Below are 21,405 nucleotides of genomic sequence, written 5' to 3' on the forward strand. Positions count from 1 at the left end.
AGACCCAACTGCACAGTAGTTTCTTTTTTTTTTTTTTTCTTTTAGGGTGAATTCCTGCTGACCTCTGTGGCTCAAGTTTCACAGATTGTTGTGTTAATCCTCAGATCAATTTTCTAGGTGTGCAAAATGGTTCGTTGCTGATCTAGTTGCATTTCAGGGATGGGAGAGGCAGAAAATGTCACGCTGCTCTGCCATCTTGGCCCCTCCCCCCCCTTTTTTTCTTTTAGAGAGAGAGAGAGAGAGAGAGCAGGCATGAGCCAGGGAGAGGGGCAGAGGGAGAGAGAAAGAATCTTAAGTAGGCTCTTCAGCATAGAGCCCATCACAGGGTTCAATCCCACAATCGTGAGATCATGACATGAGCTGAAATCAAGAGTTGGACACTCAACCGACTGAGCCACCCAGGCACGCCCATATCGGCTTATGCTTTCCACTTTTTTTCCCCCTTTACTAGTTTCTTTCCTTCCCTAAGTGGTCTACAAGAAGCCATGGATAGTCTCCTTACTCTTCAATTTTCTTACTGTTATTTCTTTCCAGACAGACTTTGTGGCACTAGACAGCTGTCACATGGAAGTGGACTGTGTGTCTAGTGTATATGCGATATAGTACATAGTGTGTATACATTTGCAATATAAACCTTCACTCTGTAATGTTTTTTAGACTCCCATCCACCATGGCTGCCATTCGGCTTCGAGAATTTATTGACCGCCGCCCAGTGATTCTATCTAGGTAATGTTCTTCCAGACGCAGACGCCATCCAGAGCTGTGGTGAGGCAGACAGACACCTGGGGTGGGGGGTGGGGGGTAGATTTGTTCACCGGGTGCCCTGTGATTGAGAGGCAATAGCTGCCAGAGGTTCCAATGACATTTCTTTGAGTTTGGGGAAAGTTGTAAAAAACAAACAAAAAGAAATTCCACACTGATGGCAAAATCCAAGCAAACAGGCAACTCCAAACACCCAGAAGATTGGAAGGATATTGGTTTTTGCTTGGGAAGGGCTTCAACAAGAAGGATGAGGAACCTCAGCCTAAATTTTAGTGGGAGCCCCTTTAGTCTGCTCAGGATCAAACAAACCACTTCCTGCTTCTGCCATATGGGAGGTTGAAACAACGTAGGATTTTCACTCTTCCTCCAAGTTCCAGCCTTAGACGGGCCAAGACTAACAAGCCCTAGGCATGTGTTCTTGGGCTAAAATCATCTTGCTGAGAGATATTGGGTAATAATCTATAGACTCTAACCCAGCCTCCCTTTACCACTGGCCGTGGGGTCTGGAGAGGCTCCGAAGCTATGACAATGGGTAAGACATTCACACGGTAAGCGACTTTGAGGTCAGCCTCTTTGGCTTCATGGTTTTGAGTGAGGCCTGTGTTTATTTTAGTATCTAGTTATTTTTGACAATGTTTAGTCAACAAAGATAAGTCCTTTCGCTTCCAGAAATTACCGAAGGAGGGATGGGGAAAGGATGCTTTGTTCCTACAGTCCTCTTTCAGAGAAAGGACAGAGTCTACCCTTCTCTCCCAGAAGCCCACACGATGAGGAACTAGAGGAAATAGGGATGGGTTCCAGTATTTCTTGATTTCTGCCTCCCCACAACCCTTTGGTCTTTCGGAATGTGTTTGAGATCTGTCTTGCCCGCTGTTGAGTTATTTAACTGTGGGTCATCTCCTGGGCAAAATGGAAACAAAGCTCCCTTAGCTGCTGCTAAGGAACTCAGTGGGACTGAGGCAGGGTCATCGGGCCTGGCCTAAACCAGCTCACAGGGAGCCTGAGGGTTTGGGCGAAACAGTGCAGCAGGCACAGGGTCCGTGAAATTCTAAGGTGGGGCTGGATTCAGTTGTCTGCACTCATCCCTCAAAGCCTCCACGACGAGGCACACCACCGGAACTAGGCTGGGGCCCCAGCCTCCCCACCGTACTCACTGTGAGGCTGGCCCTTGTCTACGCCTTTCCTGAATCTGCAACAGGAGGGGGTCCAATCCATCAGTAGGTTCCTCAGTGGTACCTCCAGGACGTATCTCCAATGGGAATGCGGCCTGTCCCCACTCACCTGCCACGACCACCGTCCATTCTCCAGAAAGCGCTTCCGAAAATGTAACTTGGTTCAAAGCCCTTCATTTCATTAAGCCTTGCAATCACCGCATTTTGCATAAAATCTAAACTCTGCTAGGGCCCGCGAGGCTCTCCACAGACGGGCCCTGCCCCCACCTCAGCTTCCTCTTCGGCCAGCCCCACTGTCTTTCCTTTATGGGAAAATGAAATCGCACACGGGCAGGGGCACCTGATAAATATTCAGTGGTTCACCAGTCATAGTGACCACACAGCTCTCACGAGAATTATACCAGGTGTAAATGCCACCCGTGGCCATTCCCAAGCTACAGGCCTGACTCTCAGGCTGGGCTGAGGGTTGAGTTGGTTTGCAGAGCATCAGATGCTCCTGAAAAGACGGTTTTAGGCGGATAAGTGCAGTGTGGTGTGGAAGAAAAAAGAGGTGGAATCTGTGTCAGATATAAGTGGATTTTTTTTGATGTTTATTTATTTATTTTTGAGAGAGAGAGAGAGAGAGAGAGAGTGCACGCATAAGTGGGGGAGGGGCAGAGAGAGAGAGGGAGACACAGAATGTGAAGCAGGCTTCAAGCCCCGAGCTGTCAGTGCAGAGCCCGACGCGGGGCTGGAACTCACAAACTGTGAGATCATGACCCGAGCCGAAGTCGGACGCTTAACCGACAGAGCCACTTGGGTGCCCCAAGAGTGGATTTTTAAAACACTGGCTGAAGTGGTCTCTGGGAGATCAAGAGGCAGCTGGAGGGGTCAGCTCATCCTGCCCGGAGTCATGGTAACACCTACCCCAGATCACCAAGTATGTCCACAATGTCCCATTGACTCACGGAGCCACACGGAGCCATAGCTAATCAGTTCCCCCCCTACTTTACTGATACCTGACGCCCCCCTCTTCCTGGAGGGGATAGTGAGTCTGGAAGATAGCAGAGCGGACACGGCAGTCTCCCATCCTCTGCGCCAACCAGCTCGTGTCCTTACTAAGTGACTCATTCCCTAGAGCCTGCTCCTCCCTGACACAGCACTTACTTCATCGTGTATGATAGGTTAGTGCCCGAGTGTGATTTTCCTGCCAGATCGTGAACTCTTGGGTAGAAGAGAATGTTGAATGTCACTGTCTCCCTGTCCCCTGCACACGGCGGACACCTCAGAGCCTGCAAAGAGGGCTTGTTTCCTTGAACCAAGGACAGCTTCCAGCTAACACGGCCGTGTCTGTTTCTTCCCCTGTCCCTTCGGTGCATGGCATCGACTTCCTGCGTGCCCGTGAGAGAATCACAGAGTTCATATAAAAATAGCACCAGATTCTTCTGAAAGCCAGCCATCCTGCACACCAAGAGATGACTCTGGGTGCAACGTGGAGCTCAGAGAACGGGTTTGATCCTTGGCTCTGGCATTTACCAGCCGGGTGATCTTTGGAGGGCCCAGTTGACCTCTCTGAACCTCGGTCCCCTGTTGTTCATAATGTTTACCTGGCAAGGTGACTAGGGATTAGATGAGATCACCCATGTAAAGGAGCCTCATAAAGCCTGAGGCCCAGCACAGACATAACAGAGGACTGCAGGGCCACCTCAGGTCACGGGGCCAGGCTCTTGAGGGACGAACACGCCTGACCTCCCCTGGGCATATTGGATTCCGTCTGCGGCTAAGCCCAGGTTTCTGCTCCGGCTACACACGCTCTCGTCTGCACAGACCACATCACCTCAAAGAGCCAAGCTTTGAGGGGCTGGCAAACAACGTATGGGGGAATCGGTCAAAGCAGGAGTCTGGAGGAGGAGGAGAAGGGGTCTTAGAAGCCAACCTTCCCACAACTCATTCAGGAATCTTAGAAGCCAAGTCAATCGACGGGTCTGAGCAGAGCCCAGGCAGGGGTCCGCGGCCAGGTCTGGAAAGACCGCTGCTTCCCCCACTCACGCACCCAGCCCCGCCAGGAGAGGCCAGCTCCTGACTGACAGGCCAGGTTACGTACGCTTTGCCCCTCATTAACCTCTCGACTGGGATCTTCCTCTTCTGGAAGGTGAAGTCAAACCACGTGGGGAGCTGGGAAAGTCCACCCGAAGAGTTTGCCCTTCTTTCCCCAATCCTTTCCACTTCTCCACCCAGCCCCCCTTCCCTTCAGCACCTGCTTACGCGCTTCCCTCCCCCTCCCCGCTCCTGGGCCAAAACCTACCAAGAGAGACCCCCCAGGGACTGGGAGCTGGGCCTGTGATCTGGTGCTGGCAGAGAAGGGCTTCTCCATCCTCAAAACAGCTTTTACAGACGGCTTCTACAGAGCAGTGCTTAGGTCACTCGCCTGTATTCAGCAGGCGTTTGTTACAAGCATGCTTGTGAGAATCCACGGTCAAAACTCGGCCTACTGAAAACGGCACAGCAGCTGTGAGAGACCAGTGTGGCTTCGGAACCCCGGCTGGATTGCTCACAGACTGTAACAGGGCGCTAGGGGGATCTTTCCAAGGGAGTGCTTCAGCCACGGGACGGGTGCCCAAGAAAGTCCCAGGCTCTCAGAAATGTCATTTGTTCCCTATGATTGTGCCAGTTCCTCTCCTTTCTTATGACTTAATCCCTGCTCGTATTTACTCTTCGGGGCTCAGTCACTTTATCCGAGCCACTGGGCAGGCCCGGACAGCCTGTGGTTTTTCTGAAAAGTCAGAGCTCCCGGAGGCCCTGTTTGCATAGACAGACAGACCCGCCCTGTTCACAGCGCTTGCCTTTCGCACTGGTTAGACAGCGAGGTCCCCACTGGCCCCCCGCACACTCCACTTTGATCCCAACTCTGGCCTCATCTTGGCTTCTGAAATTCCCACCTCGAATGTCTTCCCCATCCTGTTTGCTTGCCCAAATCCTGGACATCCGTCCCTCAACCACGACCCCACTGACCCTTTATTCAGATCACCATTTCAGCACATAAAGAGCAAAGGGACGCCTGGGTGCTCAGTCGGTTACACTTCCGACTCTTGATTTCGGCTCAGGTCGTGATCTCACAGTTTGTGAGTTCGAGCCCCACGTCGGGCTCTGGGCTGACAGCACAGAGTGTGCTTGGGATTCTCTCCCTCTCCCTTTTTCTTTTTTTTTTTTTTTTTAATTTTTTTTTCAACGTTTATTTATTTTTGGGACAGAGAGAGACAGAGCATGAACGGGGGAGGGGCAGAGAGAGAGGGAGACACAGAATCGGAAACAGGCTCCAGGCTCCGAGCCATCAGCCCAGAGCCTGACATGGGGCTCGAACTCACAGACCGTGAGATCGTGACCTGGCTGAAGTCGGACGCTTAACCGACTGTGCCACCCAGGCGCCCCTCTCTCTCCCTTTTTCTTTGCCCCTCCCCGGACCTCTCAAAATACATAAACTTTAAAACAACCACAACAAAAAAGAACATTATGAGGGCAAGTCAGCTCCTAGATCTGTATCTAAGAACCCTCAGTGTGCAGGCACGTTGTGTGAATTCAGTAAGTGCTGGTTGGACTGCGGACATGGTTCAGATTTCCATTCATCACCCAACACGTGTTTGGCGAGCTATTTCGTGCAAAACTATGTACTGTTTTCTACCAAGTCTTCCCTTGGAACTCTGAAATAGCATCGTCTGAGAGCTCAGAACCTGTGGAAGTCCCCAAACACCTACATATCACAAACTCTCCCCACGATGGTCACCTGCCTGTGTCCCCTCCCTCTCCAGAGGAGTGGCAGCCTTCTTCCTTATGCCTGAAGCCGTAAGGCAAGCCTGTCCTTGTATTGGACGCCTCCCTCCCAGCCTCAACCCTTTCTCCCACGGTGTCCCCTGTCCTCTCCAGCCACCTTCCCCAACACATAGCTCGGGTTTTTCCGTGTCCCACATAAATGACGACACCTGCCTCCTGGCCAGTCTCTGTACTTCAGTCAGACTCCTCACCTTCATTGTCCACACAGCCACTGGCAAATATCTTTCTAAAATAAAAATTGCACTATGTCATTAATCTTCTTTTTAAAAATGCTACCAAGATTCCCTGCCCCCTAGTGAGTGGTTCCCAACCTCTCGGACACAACGCCCCCTTTACGCCTAACATAATCCAACTACACGTAATTCTGAAATGGCAACATAATGCAGTGACCATAATCTAAAAGGAAAAGTAATTGGTTATAAAGTAAGAAGTCTTTCAAAACTTTTTTTTTTAGTTTATTTTTTGAGAGAGAGAGAGAGAAAGCAGGGGAGGGCTGGGAAGGGGCAAAGAGAGAGAGAGAATCCCAAGCAGGCTCCACACTGTCAGCACAGAGCCCGATGTGGGGCTGAATCCACAAACCATGAGATCGTGACTTGAGCCGAAATCAAGAGTCGGGTACTTGAACTGAGCCACTCAGGCACCCCAAAATAAGATGTCTTTCAAACGGTAGGGTCTGGATATCCCGGCACCCTTGCCTCACCTGGCCTTGGTTCAGCTGTACATGCCCACCCACCCCTGCTCAACTTCACACCCCAAAAGCACTTCCTCCCCCCCCCCCCACCGATTTGTGCTTCAAAATGTCTTTACAACCCAGCCCTCCCTGGCAAAGCTAAGTTCCCTCCTCCAGCCCACAAGCGCCCTGTGCTTTGGCCATCATAGTGCCTATTCATTTCTTGCCCCATACACTTAATTGCCACAGCTTTTAAAAAATCTAAAATACTTGGGCAAGTTTGTAAACCTACCAAAAGTAGGGAAAAAAATAGTATAAGAAGCCCCCACGTAACCATTCTCTCATTTCAACAATGATCAATGTTTGCCCGCACTGATTTTAAATAGCCTCTTATTTCTTTTTCTGATAGTTTGAACCTAATACCTGACACATCAAATACTTCCTTATGACTCTTGAGAAGGAAATCCTGAAAAATGGACAACAGAAGACAGCCCTATCAAGAAATTCCAAAGGTTTCCAGAGCTCTGTGCCAGAAACCGGAAGCAAAGACTACATGTATTTTTTATTATACCACAGTTGGCATTCTGCTGTAAAGAACTAATTGCTTTTTTTTTTTTATCACCCTTTTACTTTCTCCACTAGTGTATTCATCGCTCATCAAGGAAAGGACATCCAAGGATATTACCCCGGGCAGCTGGCAAGAGTCCACTTTGATTCTAGTGAGAAGAGACCTCCCAGGTGAGGAGACCTTCCTAAATCTTAGTTTTCAAAAATTTCATTAAAGTTAGAATGATAAAATGAAAAAAAAAAAGGGGGGGATGACAATTTGTAGTCATAATAATGATAACAATAATAATTATTATTTAATGGCTAAAAAAAAAAAAAAGCTTGGTGGGGCGCCTGGGTGGCGCAGTCGGTTAAGCGTCCGACTTCAGCCAGGTCACGATCTCACGGTCCGTGAGTTCGAGCCCCGCGTCAGGCTCTGGGCTGATGGCTCGGAGCCTGGAGGCTGTTTCCGATTCTGTGTCTCCCTCTCTCTCTGCCCCTCCCCCGTTCATGCTCTGTCTCTCTCTGTCCCAAAAATTAAAAAAAAAAAAAAAAAGCTTGGAACAAAATACACCAAACTTAACAATGACGTTTTATGACTGGTTAAGATCATTGGTATTTGTATTTTATTTTTCATCTTTCTCTCTGTTTTCCAGATTTTTCTCTAAAGAACATATATTACTTTTATAATCAACAATAAATATAGAAGGTTACTAAATCATCAAAGAAATGTAAGAAACACCAAGAGTTTAGAGTTTCAACTTGTTCAAAAAACTTACCCTCCTGAGAGTCAGTTTCCCTCTCAGTAAAATTGTGAATTTGGTTTCTGTCTTTCCAAATGTGATTTTAACAAAAAGAAAAGGAAAAAACGAACAATCACTTGGACGTTATTTAAGTTTATTTACTTATTTATTTATTTATTTATTTAGAGAGAGAGTGAAGGAAGGGCAGAGAGAGAAGGAGAGAGACAGAATCCCAAGCAAGCTTCGCCTACCAGGGCAGAGCCCAATATGGGGCTCAATGCAGGACTCGATGCGGGACTCACTTCATATAGTTGCACATTTTTTTTACTCATGATGAGAACTTTTAAAGTCTACCATCTCAGGACCTTTCAAATACACAATACAATATTATTACCTATAATCACCATGCAGTACATTACACTTCTAGAATTTATCTGGAAGTTCGTACATTTTGACCTCCTTCACCCATTTTCCCCATCCCCCCAAGTCTGCCTCTGGCAGCCACCAATCTGTTCTCTTTTTCTATGTGTTTGGTTTTTTTGTATTCCACATATAAGTGAGATCATACGGTCCTTGTTTTTATCTGATCTTTTTTCACTTATATATATATATACATATATGAGAAAAACATATATATATATGTATGTATACAACAACATCTTCTCTATCCATTCATCCATCAATGAACACTTAGATTGTTTCTATGTCTTGGCCATTGCAAATGATGCTGCAATGAACATGGAGATACAGATATCTGAGACAGGGATTTCACTTTCTTTGGATGTGTACCCAGAAGGGGAATTCCTGGTAGTCCTAACTTTTGGAGGAACCTCCATACTGTTCACAATGGCTGCACCAGTTTGCAGTCCTACAACAGCACACGAAGATTCCCGTTTCTCCACCTCCTCGCCAACACTTCTTATCTCTTGCCTTTTTGATACTAGCCATTCTAACAGGTGGGAGGTGACAGCTCACTGTGGTTTCAGTTTGCATTTCCCTGATGGTTAGTGACGGGGAGCATTCTTCATGAGTCTGTTTGGCATCCATACGTCTTCTTCGGGAAAAAAAATGTCTGTTCTGATTCTCTGCCCATTTTTTAGTCAGACAGGTTTTTTTGTTTGTTTGTTTGCTTTTTGTTTTTTTTTTTTACTATTGACTTGTAGGAGTTATTTGTGTATTTTGGCCATTAACTCCTTATCAGATATATGATTGGCAAATATTTATCCTATTCCACAGGTTGCCTTTTTGTTTTGTTGCTCTCCTTTGCTGTGCAAAAGCTTTTTAGTTTGATGTAGTCCCGTTTATTTGTGTTTTTGTTGCCTTTACTTTTGGTGTCAAATCCAAAAACTCATTGCTAAGCTTGATGTTAAGGAATTTACTCCTTATTGTTTTCTTCTAGGAGTTTTATGGTTTCAGGTCTTACCTTCAAGTCTTTAACTAATTTTGAGTTGCTTTTTGTGTATAAGATAATTCATCTTTTGCATGTTGCATTTTTTCCAACACCACTTACTAAAGAGACTATCCTCGGGGCGCCTGGGTGGCTCAGTCGGTTAAGCGTCTGACTTCAGCCAGGTCATGATCTCGCGGTCCGTGGGTTCGAGCCCCGTGTCAGGCTCTGGGCTGATGGCTCAGAGCCTGGAGCCTGTTTCCGATTCTGTGTCTCCCTCTGTCTCTGCCCCTCCCCCGTTCATGCTCTGTCTCTCTCTGTCCCCCAAAAAAATAAATAAACGTTGAAAAAAAATTTAAAAAAAAATGAAAGAATAAAGAGACTATCCTCTCCCCATTGTATATTTTGGGGATTTTTTTTTTTTGTCTAAACCAATTGACCACATAGATGTGGGTTTATTTCTGTGCTCACTATACTGTTCTGTTGATATATGTAATATATGTGTCTTTTTTTTTTTAATTTTTTTTTTCAACGTTTATTTATTTTTGGGACAGAGAGAGACAGAGCATGAACGGGGGAGGGGCAGAGAGAGAGGGAGACACAGAATCGGAAACAGGCTCCAGGCTCCGAGCCATCAGCCCAGAGCCTGACGCGGGGCTCGAACTCACGGACCGTGAGATCGTGACCTGGCTGAAGTCGGACGCTTAACCGACTGCGCCACCCAGGCGCCCCTATATGTGTCTTTTTTATGACAATATCATACTGCTTTAATTGCTATAGCCTTATAATATAATTTGAAACCAGGAAGCATGATGTCTCCATGTTGTTTCTCTTTCTCAAGATTGCTTTAGATATTTGGACTCTTTTGTGGGATTTTTAGGATTTTAGAATTCTTTGTTCTAGTCCTGTGAAAGAATGCCTTTGGAATTTTTATTTTATTTATTTATTTAATTTTTTATTTTTTTCAAAAGAGAGAGTAAGAGGCAGAGGGAGAGAGAGAGAATCCCAAGCCAGCTCCATGCCTGTGCAAAGCCTGACACAGGGCTCGATCCCATGAGCCCAGGATCACGACCTGAGCCGAAACCAAGAGTCGGACTCTCAACTGACTTGAGCCATCCACATGCCCCTGCCTTTGGAATTTTTATAGGAATTGCATAAAATGTGTAGATGGATTTGGATAGTATGACATTTTAACAATATTAATTCTTCCAATCCATGGACACAATATCTTCCCATTTATTTGTGTTTTCTTCCATTTCTTTCATCAGTGTCTTAACGGTTTTCAATGTGTAGGTCTTTAACCTCCTTGGTTAAATGTACTCCTATTTATTGTTTTTGATGCAATTGTAAATAGGATTGTTTTCTGAATTTCTCTGTCTGATAGTTTATTGTTAGTGTATAGAAATGCAATACATTTTTCTACATTGATTTCATATCCTGAAACTTCACTGAACTCCTTCATTAGTTCTAACATTTTTTTGGTGGAGTCTTTACAGTTTTCTATATATTGATCATGCTATCTGCAAATAGAGACAGTTTTACTTCTGACTTTCCTATTTGGATACCTTTTATTTCTTTTCCTTGCCTAATTGCTCTGGTTGGGACTTCCAATATACGTTAAATAAAAGTAGTGAGAGTGGACACCCTTGTCTTACTCCTGATCTTAGAAAAAAGCTTACAGCGTTCTAACTTGGAATATGAGATTAGCTGTGGGCTTTCATATATAGCCTTTATTATGCTGAAATATGTTCCCTTTATACTCACATTATCATTAATGGATGTTGAATTTTGTCACATTCTTTTCCACATCTACTGAGATGATGGTATGATTATTATCTTTCAATTTTTTAACGTTTTATTCATTTTTGTGAGAGAGGGGGGATGCAGAGAGAGATGGGGAGACAGGACCCAAAGCAGGCTCTGCACTGACAGCAGACAGCCCAATGTGGGGCTCGAATCCATGAGTTGCAAGATCATGACCCAAGTTGAAGTTGGATGCCCAACCGACTGAGCCCCCCAAGGCGCCCCTCCTTCAATTTGTTAATGTGGCATATTATGTTGATTGATTTGCAGATGTTGAACCTTCCTTGTAGCCCTGGAGTAAATCCCACTTGGTCATGGTGTACGATGCTTTTAATGTGTTGTTGAATTCAGTTTGCTGATATTTTGATGATTGAAACCTTGTTTTGTGTAACAGTTTTCCTGAGATAATTCCCACATCATAGAGCTCATCCACTTAAAGTGTTCAATTCAACTGAAACCTTTGTTTAAACTTAATTATTTATTGTGGACTTTCTTCCATCTCAAAATTTATAATTCCACAGCATCACTTTTAATGGTGGTATGATATTCCTGTACATGTCTGTATCATTTTCTAAATAATCCCTCTTTTTTCACATGAAGATTGTTTCCATTCTTTTATTATCATAAAATACTTCGGTGAACATTCTTCGAGCTATGTCTTTGGTGTCACCCCTAATTTCCGGAGTTGGCTGTGACAAAGTATATGCACATTTTAAAGATATTAATACTCACCACCAAAGTGTTCTCAAGCAAGCTGCACCAGTGAGTGTAAACTCCCACACGTGTATGAAGATATTTCACCATTAAATTTGGATTCTTCTTTACTTTTACTTTCAGAGGGGACTTATCTGAGTGGAGGGACAGGAAGGTTATAACTGATTTCAGGTTCATCCAACGCCAACTTGCACCATAGTGGTTAGTCTGGTCAGAAGACAGTGTTGGTTCCTGGAGGGAACCAAACATCCATAGGGAAGAAAATTACGATGGGAAAGGGCATTGGGGAGATGTGGAGTACAGGAAGTAGCCGGGGCACAGGAAGTACAGTACAGGAGATAGCCAGAGTGCAGGAAGTAGCCACACTTGAGCAGACCCAGTGGAGGTTTCAATGCAGGTCGTCTTCTGGAACCTGTGGTTGAGGAGGAGGAGGGATGCTACCATGGGGGAACAAGGGACTGGGATCCTCGAGCCACCTGCTGAAAACCCTGCTGTGCTGGCCTTGGTGCCATGGAGTCTTACCAATAGTATCTTTGTAGCCTCCTGGCTGCTTCCAGAGAGTGGATTTCAGCTGATGAGAACGTTGGACTGCTTGTCTTCTACTGGGTGCTCAGCAAGCTGTTTCCATTTTCATTCAGACCTCTCATAGACTTGACAATTCCACCCAAGAGAAAAAGCCAGTATCAGCCTCAATTAGACCAACAAACTCTCATTCGATACATTTGTTTTCGAAGACATTCAAGGCCCGCTGAACCCTGGTATAAAGAAACCACCTACCAAAGGGACTATTCTCTGCCATTTTACAAGATTGGTAAGTCAGGTCAACTGCTCTTCCTCTCTCAGATCACACTTGCCTCCGATGAGTCTCTTTCGTGGGCTTGTAGCCATCAGGGATATGTCTGGGACCAGTCACGTTGGGGACAGTGTGTGTGTGTGTGTGTGTGTCGAGGTGCAGGAAGAAGAATTTAGAGGCTGGCCCAAGGGCTGTTTCCGCCTCTCCTTTTTTCCAGCTCGCTATAGAATTCAAGGATAAAAATGCAGAAATGTCAGGGTGGCTCAGCTTGTTAAGCATCTGACTTTGGCTCAGGTCCTGATCACGTGGCTCATGAGTTTAGGGCTCTGCGCGAATGGTACAAAGCCTGCTTGGGATTCTGTCTCTCCTTCGCTCTGCCCCTCCCCGACTTGTGCGTGCACGTGCGCTCTCTCTCAAAATAAATAAACAAACTTAATAAAAAAGAAAAGAAAATGCACAAATGTCCTTGCTAGGAAGCAGGCTCAAGTGTGACTGCTTCTTACCGAGCCTCTCGTCACTCAACAAATTCCTTGTGGTGCCTAACTATATTGAGGAAATTTTTTTCTTTTCTCCCATTTTTTTTAAATGTTTTATTTATCTTTGGGAGAAAGGGTATCAGTAGGGGAGGGGCAATGCGGGGGTGGACAGAGGATCTGAAGCAGTCTCCACACTGACAGCAGTGAGCCTGATGTGGGGCTTGAACTCACGTACTGCGAGATCATGACCTGAGCTGAAGTTGGACGTTTAACTGCCTGAACCACCCAGAGGCCCCCTTGTTCTCCCATTTTAAATGACTTTATGACAATTTGACATTTGGAGGCATGTTTCAAAAATTCTAAGTTCCCTGTACACTGCAACATGTGTGGCTATGAAGGGCCAAGCCCTCCCCCAGATGTGAGCCGGGGGTACACACGTGGATGCCAGTGTAGACATTACTTGTATTCCTGTCCTCACGGATGCCTTGAATTTTAGTGAGGGGAAGGAGTCGCTGCGTTGACAGGCTTTGTAAGTGAGTTAACCCCACTGTTTCTGGAGCTCTTACCCTGTGGCAGGAACATATTTTGTCCTCGTAACACCACTCTTAGGTAAGTGCTATTATTTCCCCCATTTTCCAAGAAGGGGGGATCGAGTTTCTGAGACAGTTAATGACCCAGATCACCAGGCAGCAGGTAGGAGGGGCAGAGTTCAGACCCAGGCCATTTGAGACATAGCATTCAGGCAGAGGCCAAGCTCTGTGCTTGACCTGTAACCCATATGGCCTCTGTCACAGCTGGGTGTCACCTGCACTACTGTTTATCTAATAGTTTTCTTTAAAGTGAGTCACTTTCTTCTTGCTTGAGAAAGAGTAAGAAACCGAGTAGGAGGATGGTGGAGGGAGTGGCTGGGGGTGAGGAGGGCCCACCCTTCCTCCTGTTCTCCCCTGAGAAGAGTGGCTAGGCCAGGGATGGGGCTCAGGTCCCAGGGGGAGAGCAAACACCAGCAGCCAGGAGGGTGGGAGTCAGGCCCAGGCAATTCATCTCTAGACAGTGGAGCCGCGGAGGGGCGGGGGGCGCAGTAGATGAGGCCGACAGGCCGCATGTGGGCAGGAGGCATCTGGCATAAGAGGTTCCCAGGGGTGCGAAGCTGGGTTCTGGGAGGTGGGAGACGGGTGGAGGCTGAGCAGGGCGGGAGATGAGGGGAGAGGGAGGCTGGGGGCTGAGATGAGCTCTAGGGAAGGAGGTGCCAGGAGGGAGTGTGGGACGGTAGAAGTTGGGGCCCCACAGGGGGCCCCGGGATGGTTGTATTAACGGAAGCCAGGGTGGGTATGGGTGCAGATCAGGGCTGAGGATGAGGCCTGAGGGGGGACGGGAGCCGCCAGGGGCTGAGTAGCTGGAGGGAAGAGGTGGTCAGGAGAACCAGCTAAGCGGCTTGCCCTTTCGAGAACGTTCGAGTCTGAAGTCAGCTTCCTTAGCAGGGGGTAATCCAGGTGGGCCTTGGGTTACCAAAGTGGTAATAGACAAGACCTTCTCTCCAATTCCTCTGCTTCGAGGGAATCCGGTGAGACAGAAAGACACAAAAGGTTTTCTCCCCTGCTTGTTTTAGACGACGATTCTTAATTCTTTCCGCCCTATGGAACCAGGGGAGTGTTTAGCGACGCAGTGGAGTATTTACCAGGTTCTGTGTCCCTAACACCGTGCCGGGTGCCATGGGAGGAGGTGAGCGCCAAGCCCAGGCTCTGACCTCAGCCACGGGGCGTTCCCAATCGGATCAGGAAGGTGAAGCAACAACCAGCCTGCCAGAGAATGACTAAGCAACTAGCTGAGTGGGAGCTGGAAGGTGGGGTCTAGAACATGCTAGGCCCCGATGGATGAGGTTCCGGGCAGAGGGAACAGGGGCCCCCAGGCGGGGACACCGCAGCCGGGACGTGGTGGGGGGATGGTGAGGCTCGTGGAAGGTGGGAGAGCAGGCAGGACTCCAGCCAGGAGGACTCAGGCCCCAGGGCCACTGCGGGCCCGCATGCCCTGGCTCTTCAGTGTGGGGCAAGACGCTCAGCTTCTCTGAACCCGACTTCTCGGAAGTCTGTAGTTTAAAAATTTTATTTATTTTTGAGACAGGGAGAGACAGAGCATGAGCAGGGGAGGGGCAGAGAGAGAGACACAGAATCTGAAACGGGCTCCAGGCTCTGAGCTGTCAGCACAGAGCCCGACGCGGGGCTCGAACTCACGGACCGCGAGATCGTGACCTGAGCCGAAGTCAGCTGCTTAACCGACTGAGCCACCCAGGCGCCCCATCGGAAGTCTGTAGTTTAGCATAGCTGTTAGGATTTAAAATGTCTGTCATGGGCCCAGAACTGTGCTGAATGATACACACACACACACACACACACACACACGTGTATACACTCGTGGTTGCAGTGAGTCATAGCCCCCGTGATGTAGCTATTATTATTTACTCCATGTAGCAGAAGAGAAAACCGAGCCTTACAGACTTTAAGAAACTCACTCCATCTGGCAGCTGGTGGGTCGTCGATCCGGGCCCTCCAGAGAATGAACGGAGGGAGGCTTCACAGGAAATGGGAAGAAGATTCAGGTGGTGCAGCATTGGGAGTGAGGAAGGACACCATCAAGAGAGAACTCACGAGAACTCACGAGGCATTAAAGCTCGTTGCACAGCCGCCCGCTCCGACCGCAGGGATTGTTGGTGCCTCTGATGGAAATACTGGTTTTCGGCCAGAGACGTGTCAAGCTGGGATGCGTAGGCAACTGAAAATGAGGTGCTGGAAAGTCCAGCAGGCAGCATTAGACAAGGAACAGGGTTGGACAGCCCCCTACCCAGTGAGGGTTGAAGCCTGACCCATTCAAGAGATAATTCATGTCGAAATATTCACTGACCCGCTGAGCAAGTGTGTATGAGTTATCTATCGTGGAGGAACGTCTCACTCCAAAACCTAGTGGTTTATCAGATAAATGATCATGATTTTCACCTTTAGATGGGCAGTTCTGGCTCAGGGTTTCTCTCTCAAGGAATCAGTCACCTGCAGTGAGCGGGGCATCATCTGAAGGCTTGACTGGGGCCGGAGGGTCTGCCTCCAAGGTGGCTCATTCACATGGTCGTCACTCACGTGCTGGCTCATGACTGGGGCCTCAGTGCCTTTCCAGGTGGGTCTCCTCACACCAGTGCCAAACGTCCCGAGGGCACGGCAGTTAGCTCCCCCTACCTAGAATGGGCAATCTGGGATGAAGGGGGAGATGGTAATGCCTTTTCTGACCTGGGGGCAGAAGCCACACACTGTCACTTCTGAATGGTCCTACTGAGGCAGTGTGCAAGGATTACATAAGGCACGGGTACCACGGGGTGAGAATTACTGGGGTCCGCTTTGGAAGCTGGCAACCAAGCTCACTCATTGACTGAGCACCCTTTATGAACCAGCCACGGTGCTGTCTGCGGGGGGTACAGTGACCTGGATAGATAGGACACCTGCTTTCATGGAGCTGACATTCTTGGGGGCCTACAGAGCATAACCAAGCACGCTTTGTCAACATTATAGACTGCAGTGGTGCTATCAGGGAAACAGGCAGGCTGATAAGTGAACTCAAGGGAGTTTGCTTTTAATAGCACAGTCAGGGAAAACCTCTATGCAATTTTAGCTGAGCCCTGGAACACAGGAATGAGTCACGTTAGAGAGCGTTTCAGGAGCAAGGAACAAACAGTAAGTCTAAAAGCTTGAAAGCAGGAAAGGCCTAGGTTTGTTTGAGGAACAGAAAGGAACCCAGTGTAGCGGGTGTGTGGTCAGGGAGGGCGCCTGGATTCGAATCTCAAAACAAAGACCTGGAAGGGTTCGAGCGGAGGAGTGACCGATCATTTGTATTTTTAAAAGATCAACTCTAGCTGCTGCTAAGACCCTGTTTGGAGAGGGACAAGAGGTAGGGCGTGCCGACCAGCGAGGAAGCTATTTGCCAGCTTAGAACGGAGATGATGGGGCTTGGACCAGCAGGGAAAATGAAAAAGGATGAATGGATTCCAGAGATATTTTGGAGGTGACATCAGTTGGGCTCAGTGACTTGCTGTGAGAGCGTTTTCATTCATTCATCTGTGTTCTTCCAGTAAATGATTTGAGAGCCTATTTGTATGCCAGGCAGTGTGCAAGGTTTTGGCGATACAGTGTCAAACAAAAATAGACACAACGTTTCTACATGCAGGAAGCTTCAACTGGAACCGGGATAGAAATAAGCATACCATTTCACCTGGCATAAATGAGATAGAGCAGAATTTATGTGGTGCTATAGGAGCGCTTAATGGGTTTCCCTGAGGAAATGATGAGCGAAAAGTTCACTAAGCGAGGAGTAGGGGAAGAGCTTCACAGTGAGCACAGAGTGTGCAAAGGCCCCGTGGTAGGAACACAACATGTTTGAGAAACTTCAAAAAAATGTGCTAAAGCACAGAGATCAGGAAGGGTGAGCAGGACGTAACTAGAGATTTTTTTTAAATTTTTTTTTTCCAACGTTTATTTATTTATTTACTTATTTTTTTAAATTTTTTTTTTTCAACGTTTATTTATCTTGGGACAGAGAGAGACAGAGCATGAACGGGGGAGGGGCAGAGAGAGAGGGAGACACAGAATCGGAAACAGTCTCCAGGCTCTGAGCCATCAGCCCAGAGCCTAACACGGGGCTCGAACTCACGGACCGCGAGATCGTGACCTGGCTGAAGTCGGACGCTTAACCGACTGCGCCACCCAGGCGCCCCTGTAACTAGAGATTTAAAGACAGGAACAAGGAGAGGGTATACAGGCCATTTTCAGCTCTGGCACCTCTAGCCTGAGATAAATGGCAAATCACTAAAAAGTTTTAAGGAGGGTGGAGACGCCATGATTAAAAGTGCATTGTGAAAATGAGAAGGAAAGGGAGGCCGGGTGGGGAGTCGGGTGAGGCAGGGACTGAATATGATGAGTCAGGAGCACCCCTGCCCGCTGCCCCCCAGCAGTGGTTAGGCTAAAGGTTCTCACCCTCAGTGACATCACTTTTCGCAAGCCAGATGCCCAGGAGATACCCATACCAATTAAATCAGGATCTCCTGGTGCAGGGGTGGGGTGGGGTGGGGTGGGGTGGTCCTAGGCATCAGTAATTTAAAAACCTCCCCAGATTAGTCCCCCATGTGACCAAGTTTGGGAACCAGTGGTTTAGGCAGGTGATGACAGCTGGTGACAGTAAAGAGAATTGGACGGATTTGCGAGGTGCTTAGGGGGCGATTATTTTGTGAACAACCATCAGGTAGGCGACAGGGGGGTCTTCAAGAGACCTAACAGAGAGAGGTCACAAATCTGAGCACTGAGAGAGACCACAGCAGGCACTGAATCGAGGGTTTTGTTTTTTTTTTTAATTTTTTTTTCAACGTTTATTTATTTTTTGGGGGACAGAGAGAGACAGAGCATGAACGGGGGAGGGGCAGAGAGAGAGGGAGACACAGAATCGGAAACAGGCTCCAGGCTCTGAGCCATCAGCCCAGAGCCCGACGCAGGGCTCGAACCCACGGACCGTGAGATCGTGACCTGGCTGAAGTCGGACGCTCAACCGACTGCGCCACCCAGGCGCCCCGTGAGGGTTTGCTTAAATCAAGAAACTGTACTCCTTGAAGGAGTCTTTGGGGGATGGGCTTCTCAGAGAATAAGATCGATATAAAGTGGTTTACGAAGACGTGGGTTTTTTGTTTTTGTTTTTGTTTCTAATCTTAACCATTTGACCCGTCTTGGTGATCAGATTTTAAGGGCCGGACATATGCCTAGATTAGCACTGACTCGCATTTCACTGTCGGGTTCTCATTTCCTCTTTGGGCATTGTTGAAAAACGGATTAAATATAGATTGTGATAGATCACCTCTCAAGAAGTTCTTCCTCAGTAACAAATTCATTCTCAGCACATTCTCAGGGGTGCGTTTATTTTTTTAGGAAACATTGATTAAGCACAGACTCTGTGCAAGACACAGTGTAAGATGGACAGACTCTATCCTCAGAGAACCTAGAGCCTGCGAATATGAGACGGCCCCTCACACAAAATTTGCCCATGTATTACCCTGGCACCAAATAATTAAAAGAACTCATCCTCTGAAAATAAAATATCTGCTCTTCGTAGCGGTGTGACCCTTAGACTCCCTGACCTTCCGATTTCTCGTCTGTAAAAAGGATAATAATAGTATCTACCTAACAGAACAGAGATAACCATATAAGGAACTTAGCATTGTGCTTGTACGTAACATTAATAGGCCTTCAAAAAATATTAGCTATTATATTATCGATCAAAGAATAAACACGTGCCATAATAAATGTCTGTAAACAGACAAACAAACAAAAAACCCTAATGCAACGGGATTGTGTTTTATTCTGGGATCAAGTTCTAAAACCAGTGCCTCAAGTAGTTATCATGTATAATCGAAGTTATCCTTGGAAATCTCTTAAACTGTTCCAAGTGATACTATCAAATGATACTAAATTATTACAGTAGTTGGAATAAATGGGATTCAGGAAGTTGGTTAAATTGTCTCCGTAGTTCTCACTTAACTCGTTTTATTTTTCGATGATGACTTTGGAAGAAGTCACCCCCACAAATCCACATGAACAAAAGTTTCACTTTATCAAATGGTAAGGAAGTCCCCAAAATCATTTCACATGTCCTTTCCACAGTAGTCCCGCCCCCAAATCTGCACAGCGTATTTCGGGCTTGATAGCATCCACTGTCTGTGGGCATGTTGACTCGGTGAAGCCCCAAAAGTTTGTTGCACGTTCTGGGAACGTTTATTGCCCAGTGAATCCAGTCGAATGAGTGCGTCATTCAGCTCCACGGCTGGTGAGGGATTCTTCACGCTCCTAAACCGCTTAGACACAGTGTAACCCTCGAGAAGGTCAGAGTTGCTATTTTAACCCCATAAGCCTTGGGAAGTTGAATGGTACACACTATTCAATGAGAGTTCAAGAATCCTCCAGGGATGACATTTCGAGTCATACTCCTGGGTTCAATGAAATATTACCCATTCTTAATACCAAGAAATGTTTGTGTCTTTCAATGCTGTCGAAGTAAGTGTGGAAGGTGTAATGGAGCAGGGACTTGGGGGCCAGGTATTCCTGGGTCAAGTCCCCTCACTATCCTATAAACTTGGGCACGTTCATGAATCTCTTTGAGATGGTGACCCCATCAGTGGGCATCTGAGGATTACCGTGGATATTAAGGTAAGTAACACAGTGCACGGCACTACACGTAACACAGCTGCGTTACGATGCTATCGCCATAATGCCGTGCTCTTTGGTTCACCCAGTGTGGATGCGATGGCTGATGCATTTATCCCCAAGCCCTCCGCGAACCCTCAGCTCCAGACAAGCAGAACTGTTAGTGATTGTAGATAAGAGGGTATAAAGTACAGGAACTCCAGTGGGGGTAAATTGAGGGATGGTACCAACTGAAGTTTGATACAAACACACAGAGTGGCCCGTTTCCAGTGTGGGGTTTATAGGGTTTGGGGGTCTACAATTAGGATGTCAAAATGCAAACGTATATGACTGATTTAATTTTATTTACATGTGGGCATAACTCAGTGAGGTGCCTCTTGATCACAGAATGAAACACAGAAATAACCTTTTGACTAAGTCCTGTTCCCCCATATCTTTCACGTATATCCCTTTCTCTTCAATCCCCCAAATTACTTTATTGCATACAATTGTTGTGGACACTATTTTGGGGCACTTGGTTGGCTCAGTCGGTTGAGTGTCTGACTTCGGCTCAGGTCATGATCTCACAGTTCGTGAGTTAGAGCCCCACATTGGGCTCTGTGCTGACAGCTCAGAGCCTGGAGCCTGTTTTGAATTCTGTGTCCCCCTCTCTCTCTGCCCCTCCCCCCCACCTCTTTCTTCCTCTCAAAAATGAATAAACATTAAAAAAATTAAACAAAATTGTTGTTGACACTATTTTAAAATTTAGGAGTGAACAGTCTTAAAATAAATCATTGATTTGTTTTAAATTCCAGATTGGAACAAGAAATTAGCCACAGTTTCATCAAACCCTAGACCACTCGATTCTCTGCCAGAGCTCTACTGTTGTCAAGAGAGGCAGTTGTGAACGAAAACCGCTTAAATTGTAAATAACCACGGCATTCAAACAAAACAACATTTGGAGTTCTTAGGTGACTCTTTTAGATTAAAATAATAACAGGACTACTGTTGATTGAAGTGTGTGTCTGGGTGGCTACAATCCTGAAATATTTACATGCGGCAAAGTCTTTTCAGATTGAGGCTATCAACCTAAGGGCAGGGAATCAAGAGTCAAGTTTAAGGCGCACCTGGGTGGCTCAGTCGGTTGAGCATCTGACTTTGGCTCAGGTCATGATCTCGCGGTCTGTGAGTTCAAGCCCCGCGTCAGGCTCTGTGCTGACAGCTCAGAGCCTGGAGCCTGCTTCAGATTCTGTGTCTCCCTCTCTCTCTGTCCCTCCCCCGCTCATGCTCTCTCTATCAAAAATAAATAAACATTAAAAAAATTAAAAAAAAA

General features: G+C 47.0%; 1 protein-coding gene across 1 annotated transcript; it reads left to right on the forward strand.

Annotated features, from left to right (window-relative positions):
- The first annotated feature begins 670 nt into the window (after nt 1–670).
- On the forward strand, nt 671–20,979 carry CUNH1orf100 (chromosome unknown C1orf100 homolog). The gene is made up of 4 exons (XM_047077098.1): nt 671–726; nt 7,054–7,149; nt 12,243–12,415; nt 20,888–20,979. Exons 1-4 carry the CDS (start codon nt 671–673, stop codon nt 20,977–20,979), a joined length of 417 nt encoding a protein of 138 aa, XP_046933054.1.
- The last annotated feature ends 426 nt before the right edge of the window (nt 20,980–21,405 follow it).

Source organism: Lynx rufus, unplaced genomic scaffold (assembly GCF_022079265.1).
Source record: "Lynx rufus isolate CCGP_SWC_20201006 ecotype Redwood Valley unplaced genomic scaffold, mLynRuf1.p SCAF_15, whole genome shotgun sequence".
Taxonomy (NCBI): domain Eukaryota; kingdom Metazoa; phylum Chordata; class Mammalia; order Carnivora; family Felidae; genus Lynx; species Lynx rufus.

Bases quoted from the DNA above. Each gene is read 5' to 3' on its own strand.
- CUNH1orf100 (XM_047077098.1), top strand. From the start codon at position 671: ATGGCTGCCATTCGGCTTCGAGAATTTATTGACCGCCGCCCAGTGATT. The intron at 727-7,053 runs GTAATGTTCTTC...TTTCTCCACTAG, and splicing joins CGCCCAGTGATTCTATCTAG to TGTATTCATCGCTCATCAAG. The intron at 12,416-20,887 runs GTAAGTCAGGTC...TTTAAATTCCAG, and splicing joins TCTGCCATTTTACAAGATTG to ATTGGAACAAGAAATTAGCC.